Raw genomic sequence first — 11,879 nt, forward strand, 5'->3', positions numbered from 1 at the left:
GTACACACGATCGGAATTTCCGACAACGGATTTTGTTGTTGGAAAATTTTATATCCTGCTCTCAAACTTTGTGTGTCGAAAAATCCGATGGAAAATGTGTGATGGAGCCCACACACGGTCGGAATTTCCGACAACAAGGTCCTATCACACATTTTCCCTCGGAAAATCTGACCGTGTGTACGGGGCATAAAAATGCACTTAAGGGTGTGCTTTAGTCCACCCCCGAAGGGGTAGGACCTCCACTCTGATACCTGATACCCTGGATCGCAAGGCTCTTGACAGGGACCAAGGGTTTACAGTGGTCTGTCAAGCCAGAAGGCCTGGCAGACCCCGTTCTTCTAGGACGGCCGAAGCCGACCATCGAATACTTTGTCGAGGGGCATTCCTGAAGAGAAAACACCCCCAGGGGCAGGAGAGGAAGGAACCTAAGGGCCACACATCCTCCTCTAGATGTCAGGGCAAGCTTGAGGACTTACACTCTTCATCCAGTGAGAAAATACATATAATAGTAAAAGTGAGACAAAACGTGGAAGAAAAATAAATAAGTGGCTGTGCAATAGTGCACTGGCCGGGCCCTGAGGCCTGGAAGACAAAAATTGCCCCGGACTTAGCCAAAGGGCACAGCCCCAAAAGGCGCAGTGCAGAAAAGAAGCATCTGGTGGCTGTGACTATGTGCCTGTTCACACAGTGGGGTCCCACACCCAAGTGTTACTAAGAGCAAGCCTAGGGCAAGCACTCCCAGGGGGCACAGACACCGCGGACCTTCTGCCTTCCCAGCCCATGGCCAGACAAGGTAGATCCACTCAAATCAGGAGGCACTGGGCTCTTCCAGTTTTCACAGGTGGGGGGGGGGGAATCCTCTTGTGCCCCAATTGCCTGTTGGCTTCCCGATTTCTGTCCCAGCCGGTACTAACTTTCCAAGCCCCCATCACTCCAGCAGGGATACATAGCCAGGCACTTCAACCTTGGTCAGGTCAGAATGACAGTACAACACCCCTACTGGATCCCTGATAAGAACAGATACTACACTTGATCTTAGCCAAAAGGCCAAGAAGTGGTCACTATAAAAAAAAAACTGAATCAGCTGCAGGCCTGTCATTATCATGTGTTTTGCTCTAAGAAGCTCTTATTTTATCAGTAGAATCTTCAAAAGTAACGCGCTTGCCTGCCCCCAGGACAAGCTGCTCATCCTTGCCATCCCCATCCAAATCCATAGACAATATAACTAGAAGTAAAAGAGGAAACAAACAAAGCAAGGCTGATAACTCACCCTCTAATCAATAAATCTTAAATACAAATACACTTACAGATCAGTACGTGTACACGGCCTCCTCATCTGTACAGATGTTTACTCTGCTCCTCTCCCTTCACTACCATGTAGTTGGCGGGATAATGCTAGAGTCTGCGCTCTTTTCTACGTTTACATTTTGAGGCCAAACCATAATTTATGAGTTGGAGCAAAGTATCCTCAACAAGAAGAGGGAATGTAAACCACTTGAAAAACATTACCATCTCCGGATGACACTTCCCGGCAGGATTAGCTATACTCCTCTAGGTGCAATCTGCCAACAACACTTCAATTACAGTCAGTGATATACTAAGGAGAACCAGTCATGATACCAGGCTGCAATTGCTGAGTTTCTCCTGAAAATGACACTTGGGTGGAATTCTAGCTTCTCACCTCTTCAAGAGTAGGTACACATAGTACCTACTGAAGGCATCGGATAAGCATGGCAATTAGGCACCTAGCATTTTAAATGTAATGACAGGTTTCCTTTAAATTCAGGAATTGCAGAAATAAACAGTCATCCCCTGCCTGCAAGGAGAAATAATATTGTGAAATTGACTTTATCTGCCACTTCAGAATTCATCTATAATTATGGGAGCATTAGCCCAAACACAAGTGATATTTCAGTTATTGACTTAGTCCGGTAGTTCAAGTCACTTCCCCAACTGCAGCACATGAATATCCTTCTGGCTTTTGCTTATCCTGCATTGGGGTGACCAATCTCTCTCCAGGACGGTCTGGACAATTTGAAAAGACATTCAACCGGGATGGTGGGACCTTCTTGATCTGAAAACTCAGAACAGAGATAACACTGTAGAGTTCTCGGTATATAGAAGAAACCGCTAGGTGGTTTATCCCTTCTCTATCTACAAAAAAAAAATTTTTAAATCAATTTTAGGTGGAGCTACCCATTAATAAGTAATAGCAACGTTCATTCACACAATACTAATTTGGTGGACTGTGTGTGGATGAGCTTAAGTCAACCAGGTCCTTCTAAACCAATGGTCTCCAAATTGCAGCCCCGGGGCCAGATGCGGCCAGTTACTTGCTTTTACCTGGCCCTTGGGGCACTATTTCATCCACTGATACCAACAACAGAGCATTAATTTCCCCCCCACTGACCCCAATGAAGGGGCATAATTCCTCCCAATGACACTGATAGGGCACAATTCTTCCCGCTGATATCAAGGATAGTGCATTGTTGTTTTCCATTTCCACTGACATCTGGGCCTTTTCTACTCAAAATGGTCATGGTGCAGCCCCCTAAAAGTCTTAAGAACAGCAAAGAAAGTTTGGAGACCCCTGATCTAAACATTCCCAAGGACAGGACAAGGCAGATCACTAGTGGCACATTAGTGCATCTCCAGCCAGAACTCATAAGGCCATCTAATACCTTACCATGGCAGCCCACACCCTTCACCCCAAAAAACAGCCTCATCTTGCTGGGGCTCTTTACATGGAGGTTACATGAGTGTTTTATTTTGATTGCTGATGCAGATACTGCAGGCCAAGAATCCTAATCCAGCAATCAGCTTCCCTGCACAGATTCAAACAGGAAAGCCTTACTTTGAGGCCACTCAAGGTTCTCATTTTTAACTGATGCTCTGATGAAGGGGGAGTTCCTTTGACCCCCGAAATGCATTGGCTGTTTTTTAACACAATATCAATGAATTAATATAGACTCTTTTATATTTTGGTCTGGTGCTCCTTCCAAACAGCATATGCTAGTATTTTCCTGGTAACCTGCTGGAGTATCCACAGTAGGGTAGCCTTGACTGTTGTGAGCAGCATAACCTGAGCTAGTGGACTCTTCAAATTTTTTTGCCCTCTCATTACCTTGTTTAAACTCATATTAAAGTCTCAGCGCTTCTCTTGGATGCCCCTTTTTTTATTGGAGTCTACCCTTTAATAAGTAATAGTAACCTTCATTCACACAATACTAATTTGGTGGACTTTGTGTTAATGACCTTAGGTCAACCAGGTCATTGTAAAGATTTCCAGGACAAGGCGGCTCTAATGTGCATCCCCAGCCTGAACTCCTAAAGAAATCTAATATGATACCATGGCAGCCCAGACCCTCCATCCCAAAACAAAACAGCCTCATCTTGCTGGGGCTCTTTACATGGAGGTTACAGGAGTGTCTTCCATAGATGGTACATGAGTATCATGTCTACTGCACTGCCAGCAGAGGACAAAACATGGAGCTCGTCTTCTAATAGGAAGGAAGCTTTACAACACACTATCCAACCCACTGTAGCAGAGATTGTTGTCAGTAGTTTATTTTTTATATATTTTGTATTATTACTTTTTTAAAATGTTATTATTTTTTACAAAAAAAATGACAATTTTTTTATTACTTTTTTTTTACAATGTTTTTAGGAGCCCCATTGGGGGGCTTTGGTGAAATATCATGGGTCTAAACAGACCCCTGATGTCTCACTTTTGAGACAGAGAAAGGGATTAAGGACAGACATTCCCCAGTCCCTTTCTCTGCAGCCAAGCAGCAGGGGAAATCTGCCCAGCACAGGGTGATTAGGGTGTGCCCAGGCACACCTGGCACACCCTGTGCGCACACCTATGTACTAATTTAGTTTCCTCTCATATATTTGCAGGGTCATTCGATGGACACTCTACTCATGGATGTGCCCATTGTACAGTCTTTTTCATCACATCCTGGGTCTCCAGACCCTCCATCCTGATCTCAGGCGGTTATTGTCGTTCACTCCCCCCCCCCGGCTGTTTGGCCCCGTGGCTTTCCACCCTGTCCACCTGAATACACAGGCAGGAATGTGGATGCATACATTGGTGTGGGTTCTCCCGCCTCAACCTCCGGATGAGACAAACTTTTCCAGGCCATGTCCGTCCCATCATAGTAGCTGTAGGTCTATACCCATGAGATATCCCATGGGTAAAGTGTTATCACTACACTATATCCTTTGTCTCTCAGTTGGGTGCAGTGTTGAAATAATGTGGGAATACTTGACATATAATTCAATACGCTGATGCTGATAAATAACAAAGACAGTTCAATGTCGAAAATATATCTTCAGTGTATAGGACATCTGTAGTGCTCTTAATCAAGAAAGTTCATTGGTGTTTGTTGGTGTTTGAATGGGTGAATCTCAATAACTGTGCAAAATCTGCATACAAATATGCTCACATTGCCCTTACCTTCATGGGCTTAGATCAAAGCCTTATGGGAAGTGCTGAATGATGGTGGACAAGGATGTTCCAAATGTTGCCAGGTGATGGTGGTGGACTTTGGATGGATGGATATCTGTGCTGGATCCTAGGTAAATTAGACTCCGGGTTGCAGAACTGGTGCCAAGAAAACATAAGGGAAAACAAGGGGCCTCCGATGGTGTAGTATAAAAAGCTTTGATTTTATTAAAATAAAAATAAAAAACGCACTCTGCATCCAGTGTCTGTAATGGTACAATGTGCGGCGGTACACCACCGCTACCAAATGCTAGACTTCCGGTACACAGTGTCAGCAAGGGGGGTAAAAAAGTGTTTAGCTGCTGTGTGAATCAATCTGTTGTAGTTCCGGTTCCTACGCATTATGTCACGTGACCTCGTGACTTCCTCAGGTCGAGGTCACGTGAGACGTGACCTCGACCTGAGGAAGTCACAAGGTCATGTGACGAGGTCACGTGACGTAACGCGTAGGAACCGGATTATTTTTTGGTGGTCATGTGTACACTATAGATTTTGCAGCAACACGTTTAGTTTTTTGCAGTACACGGCAGCTCATGTGCCATTGAATAGTAGCGCAGAGGTCTTCTCACGTTCAGGTTATTGCTTGTATCATTATGAACTAATTTTATTATCTTCTGTGTTTTTTTATTCTAATTATGCCTCTCACAATATGTACTGATTACTATGCCAATTATGTATTATATTATATTTTTGCATTGAATATGTTTATATCATGCATTATATTGTACACAAGAATTATTTATTATATTTATTCATTATAGGGACTACCCAATGGGGATTGGTTACAATCAATGTTTGCTATTAATATGATTAATTTACATACCTACCCTTGCCAATAGAGACACACCTCATTTAAAGTCCCGTATCCATTGCTTTTGTTTTTTACAGAACACATAATTATTTTGAGTTCTTGGGATGAAGTGTTTGGGATCCGGGCTGCCATGTTATCATATTGGATTTCCATAGGCTTTCGGGCTGGGGATGCACATTAGAGCTGCTCTATCCTGGGCACCCTTAGAAGGACCCCGTTGACCTAAGGACATCCACACATAAGCCGCCATAATTATCACCTGGCAGTAGCACCAAAGAGAACCCCCAGACAGGACATGGCAACATAACAACGGCACCAGCACCAAAGAAAGCCCACCAACGGGACATTATCACCTGGAGGCAGCACCATAGAGAACTCACAGATAGGACATTGTTACCTGGTGGCAGCAAGAGGCAAAGCCAGCAGACAGGAAATTCTTACTTGGTGGCAGCACCAGAGAGAACCCACAGGCAGGACATTGTCCCCTTCCCCTAGCATCAGAGAGAACCCACAGACAGAACAATGTTACCTGGCAGCAGCACCAGAGAGAACCAACACAGACAAGACAAGGTTATTTGGCCACAGCAACAGTGAGAACCAACAGGCATTGTCATCTGGTGGCCACAACAAAGAGGACCTGCAGACAGGACATTATCACCCGGTGCATCCAAAAATATAATCTCAGGTGTACCATACAAGGAAAGTACAATGAATATTTCAATAATTTCACTGTTAGGGCAGTGTTCATTATCAGGTAATTTTTATTTGACATTCACTTTTTTCAAAGCTCATCTCTAGGACAGGAAATGAAGGGAAACAGCAGCAATAAAACAAGGAAAAAACATTTTTATACAGATCTCTAGATCAATGTTTCTCAACTTTTTTTTTTTTTAGTCAAGGCACCCTTGAAAAAGTATGCTCTCTGTCTCTTAACAACCGCTGAGATAAAATATTGGCCACACCGAGAGGGAATTATTTTCAGTGCGTTGGCTGGCTCATAGAATTGCACTGTGAAAATGTACAGTAAAGTACGACCAATGTGTATTAATGCAAGCCAAGAAACAGAGCCTAAGCATGTCATGAGAAAATAAGGCTTTCCCCATGTGCATATACTGTATACATAGAAGGAAGCCTGTAAAACATTAAAAAAAAAACATTGATAGGACTATGCATCATGTTGCTCTCATTCAAAAACTATACACACTATACACTCCCTTTAGATACACTTCACAGATAGGAGTATCTTTTCCCTAGACATTCATCTGCCTGTGTATGAACAGATCTCAGTCTACTGCTCTCTGCATATTGCAATATAATTGTACAATCTCCTAAATTTACATGAAATTGTAAAAGCATTCCATAAAATCAGACGTATCCAGATAATTTGAATGAGGTTGTGAGAAACAATAAATGGGTCAGTTACAAAAGTTTTCATTAAGTCTAAGTAGATGGTAAAGCTGGCCATATAATCTACTATTTTGTCTTCCAAACAATATCTCTTGCATTTGATTGAAAGATATTTTCATTTTTCAATCAAACAACCTAAAATGAGTAGATTATGATATACTTGGTCATCACTTCAATGTAAGCTATGGGTGGGCCAATCTGCCTTGGCACCAATTATACCTCACTGGGTGAGGGTCAAGCAGAATATCTTGAGGGTGCCACCAGATAGGTGACAATCTGCCATGTCCCAGTGTTGTGGTTTTAGCTCTAGGCGGTGTATGGCAATGCTTGGCATTTATGGAAGGACATGGTGACAGCATTTTAGGTGGTAGATTTTATAACGTAATAGAAGGCTGTCCTGTCCCGGTGTTGTGGTTCGCCCTCCAGGTAGTAGATGGCATTACTCAGCATCTGTGGGAGGACATGGCGGCAGCATTGTAGGTGTTTGATTGTAATAGAAGTCTACCATGTCCCAGTGTTGTGGTTCTTCCTCCAGGTGGTATATGGCAATGCTCAGCATCTATGGGAAGACATGTTGGTAGATGAGAATAGAAGTCTGCCTTGTCCTCTATGCTCGGCATCTAAGGGAAGATATGGGGGCAGTGTTGAAGTTTGTATATGGTAATAGAAGGCTGCCTTGTCCTGGTGCTGTGGTCCTTCCTCCAGGTGATATATGGCAATGCTCAGTATCTATGGGAAGACATAGCGGCAATGTGGTAGGTGGTAATAGAAGCTTTCCATGTCCCTGTGTTGTGGTTCTCCCTCCAGCAAAGTTCGGCCTCTGTGGAAAGACATGGCAGCACCAATGTCGGTGGCAGATTGTAAAATATGCCTCCCATGTCCCAGTGTTGGGGTTCTCTCTCCAGGTGGGATATGGCAATGCTTGGCATCTATGGGAAGACATAGCAGCAATGTTGTAGGTGGTAACAAAGGTTTTCCATGTCTCAGTGTTGTGCTTCTCCGTCCAGTTAGTATAGGGCAATGCTCTGCATCTATGGAAAGACATGGCGGCAGCGTTTTAGGTTGCAGATTATAATGTCTATATATGCCTCTTATGTCCCAGTGTAGTAGTTCTCTCTCCAGGTGGGATATGGCAATGCTGGGCATCTATGGAAAGATATAACAGCAATGTTGTAGGTATTAACAGAAGCCATGTCTCGGTGTTGTGTCTTTCCCTTGAGTTATTATTGGGCATTGCTTTGCATCTATGGGAAGACATAGCCACAGCGTTGTAGGTGGTAGATTGCAAAAGTTGCCTTCCATGTCCCAGTGTTGTGGTTCTCACTCCAGGTTGTATATGGCAAAGCACAATGGTCTATGGAAGGACATGACAGAGTCATTGTGGATTGTGATAGAGGACATGGTTGGACACAACCTACCAAGAGAGAGAACTTCCAGCATTACTTATAATTCATCAGAGAAGTCATCCTGTTCTTTGCTTTGTGTTATGTTTAGCATATTGATGTCGGCCATGGCATTTTGTCTGCCCAGATACACAAATGCATGCCAGGCTTTTTTCTGCATCTGGCGGAACCTAGATACAAAGTTTTCATTGGTCACAAGGTACAGCAGAGGGTTAATGGCGCAATTCATGCTGGCCAGGCCCCTGGTGACCTGGTAGGAGATATAGAGGTCCTTCAGGGTCTGCGTGCAGCTTCCTTTTAGCTGCCACACCCTGGAAAGCAGATTGATGTTTCGGAAGATGTAATATGGGAAAAAGCAAACCGCAAACAAGACCAGGATGATGAAAACCAATTTGATGCTTCTGCCTTTTATGTTTGTATCCACATTGGTGTTCCTTGTCAGGACGGTGAGGATGCGGGTGTAACATGCTACAATTATGATAAACGGTATCAAGAATCCAGTGACTGTGATTGTCACTGTGTACGGTGCATACGATTCCACGTGATCATCATTGGTAGAGTCATAGCAATAGGTGCCATTTTTCGCGGCATTAGTAAAGTAAAGATGAGGTAAAATCTGAATGAATACCAGAATCCAGACCAAGATGCTGACATAAAATGATGAGCGTAAGTTGTGGAGTCGCCCCATCATTTTCATGGGGTGGACAATTCCCAAGTAGCGTTGGATGCTGATGCAGGTGAGGAAGCTGATACTGGCGTACATGTTAATGTGAAAGAGGATGCGGGCCAGCCGGCAGAAGTTATAGCCAAACATCCAGACACCCTCATTGAAATAATAGGACACAAAAAATGGCAAAGTGACCACATAGAGGAGATCGGCAATACCCAAGTTAAAGACAAAAACATTCAGGGATGTCCATTTCTTCCAGTTCACACATAGATTCCACAGGCCAAATACGTTCCCCAATGAGCCAACGATAAACACTGCAATGTAGACCGATGACAAGTAAAGGTAAGTAAAGTTCTTGTTAATTTTACACTTTGTGCTGATGTTTAAGTTGGAGACAGTTACAGTTGTTTCAAAGAAATCCTCTTCCATTATTTCCTGTGTGCAGAGAGCACCAAGATCCACAAATGTGTAGTATTATGCTCGTCCTAGTGGGATATGCACCCTCAGTACAAGTCCAAGCAGCCTCTGGGTCTCAGGTTCTACTACTTGTCCCCTGGTACTATACACAATCTCTGTTGAAGGTCTAATGCCTAAATCCCCCAAAGACTACTTACAGCCTTCACTTTAGGTCATGGGCATATATTACCTGGTACTGTACACAGCCTCTAGGTCTTAGGTTCTGGCCACACACCTCCTGGTACTTTACACAACCTATGGGTGCCAGGTCCTGGATATACATCCCTGGTATTATATACAGTCTCTGGACTCTAGCTCCTCGGCACACATCCCCTGGTGCCATACAGTGCTTTCTTTTTAAATCCTGGGTTAAATCCCGTTTCTCTGGTTAAATACACAGTTTCTGGTTGCAGGTCCTTGTAGTACGGCACTATACACACGTGTCTGTGCAGGTCCTAGTACTCTGGCACTATACACACTCTCTAGTGTAGATCCTAGTACTCCAGCTCCATACACAGTCTCTGGTACAAATTCTGGTACTCTGACACTATACAAAGTCTCTAGTGCAGATCCTGGTGTTACAGTACTATACAAAGTCTCTGGTGTAGGTCCTGGTACTCCAGTACCATACGCAGTCTCTGATACAGGTCCTGATGCTACAGCACAATACACAGTCTCTGGTACAGGTCTTGGTACTCTGGCACTATGCACAGTCTTTTGTGAAGGTCCTGGTGCCTTGACACTATACACAGTCTCTGGTGGAGGTTCTGGTACTTCGGCACAGTAGACAGTCTCTGGTGCAGATCATTGTACTCCACTACTATACAGGTCAGATGCAAGTCCTGGTATTCTTTCACTATGTACAGTCTCTGGTGCAGATCCTGGTATTCCGGCACTATATAACTGTCTCTGGTGTAGATCCTGGTTCTCCGGCACTATACACAGTCAGTCTGTGGTGCAAATCATAGTACTCCAGTACTATACAGGTTTGGTGCATGTCATGGAATTCTTTCACTATGTACAGTCTCTGGTGCAGATTCCGGCATTTATAACCGTCTCTGGTGCAGGTACCGGATCTCCGCCCTATACACAGTCTCTGGTGCAGGTCCTGGTTCTCCGGCACTATGCACAGTCTCTGGTGCAGGTCCTGGTTCTTTGGCACTATACAGAGTCTGTGGTGCAGGTCCTGGTTCTCTGGCACTATACACAGTCTCTGGTGCAGGTCCTGGTTCTTAGGCTCTATACACAGTCTCTGGTGCAGGTCCTGGTTCTCCGGCACTATACACAGTCTCTGGTGCAGGTCCTGGTTCTCCGGCACTATACACAGTCTCTGGTGCAGGTCCTGGTTCTCCGGCACTATACACAGTCTCTGGTGCAGGTCCTGGTTCTCAGGCACTGTACACAGTCTCTGGTGCAGCGTGGTTATCAAGCTCTATACACAGTCTCTGGTGCAGGTCCTGGTTCTCAGGCACTATACACAGTCTCTGGTGCAGGTCCTGGTTCTCCGGCACTATACACAGTCTCTGGTGCAGGTCCTGGTTCTCAGGCAGTATACACAGCCTCTGGTGCAGGTCCTGGTTCTACGGCACTATACACAGTCTCTGGTGCAGGTCCTGGTTCTCAGGCACTGTACACAGTCTCTGGTGCAGCGTGGTTATCAAGCTCTATACACAGTCTCTGGTGCAGGTCCTGGTTCTCAGGCACTATACACAGTCTCTGGTGCAGGTCCTGGTTCTCCGGCACTATACAGAGTCTCTGGTGCAGGTCCTGGTTCTCAGGCAGTATACACAGCCTCTGGTGCAGGTCCTGGTTCTCAGGCAGTATACACAGCCTCTGGTGCAGGTCCTGGTTCTACGGCACTATACACAGTCTCTGGTGCAGGTCCTGGTTCTCAGGCACTATACACAGTCTCTGGTGCAGGTCCTGGTTCTCCGGCACTATACACAGTCTCTGGTGCAGGTCCTGGTTCTCAGGCAGTATACACAGCCTCTGGTGCAGGTCCTGGTTCTACGGCACTATACACAGTCTCTGGTGCAGGTCCTGGTTCTACGGCACTATACACAGTCTCTGGTGCAGGTCCTGGTTCTACGGCACTATACACAGTCTCTGGTGCAGGTCCTGGTTCTCCGGCACTATGCACAGCCTCTGGTGCAGGTCCTAGTTCTTTGGCACTATACACAGTCTCTGGTGCAGGTCCTGGTTCTCCGGCACTATACACAGTCTCTGGTGCAGCGTGGTTCTCTCGTGCTCTGGTGTCTGCAGTAGTAACTGAAGTTTTTTCTCTTTCTGTATTTCTACTGCTCCTCCCATTCACAGCACTGTAACAAACTTTTAGCTGGCGTGCTGACAATAGATAAATAAAGCTACAAAGGGAAAGGAGGAATTATCTAGCTGTGACACCTTATACATACACATCAGTAATGTCTTCTTGTTACTATTCAAACAAATACAGTACTGAAAATGTATCATATGTGATGTCATCATTCCTTCCAATGCCATTTTTTTTTTTTAAGGTGTAATTTTTTATTGTTTTATACACAAACAAACAACAAATACATAGGTATTCATTCGAGTGAACGTCGCTCAGATCGTAACGAAAACAAAAACAGTCTTCAGGTATCCAGT

General features: G+C 44.7%; 1 protein-coding gene and 1 pseudogene across 1 annotated transcript; both read right to left on the reverse strand.

The window, feature by feature from the left end:
• Window positions 1-937: 937 nt before the first annotated feature.
• LOC141114638 (U2 spliceosomal RNA) lies at window positions 938-1,059 on the reverse strand (annotated as a pseudogene).
• A 4,997-nt stretch (window positions 1,060-6,056) lies between these two features.
• LOC141113570 (P2Y purinoceptor 1-like) lies at window positions 6,057-11,520 on the reverse strand. The gene has a single exon (XM_073606756.1). It carries the CDS (start codon window positions 9,225-9,227, stop codon window positions 8,169-8,171), a length of 1,059 nt encoding a protein of 352 aa, XP_073462857.1. The 5' UTR covers window positions 9,228-11,520; the 3' UTR covers window positions 6,057-8,168.
• Window positions 11,521-11,879: the final 359 nt, after the last annotated feature.

The sequence above is a fragment of the Aquarana catesbeiana genome, linkage group LG12 (genome assembly GCF_042186555.1).
Source record: "Aquarana catesbeiana isolate 2022-GZ linkage group LG12, ASM4218655v1, whole genome shotgun sequence".
NCBI lineage: Eukaryota > Metazoa > Chordata > Amphibia > Anura > Ranidae > Aquarana > Aquarana catesbeiana.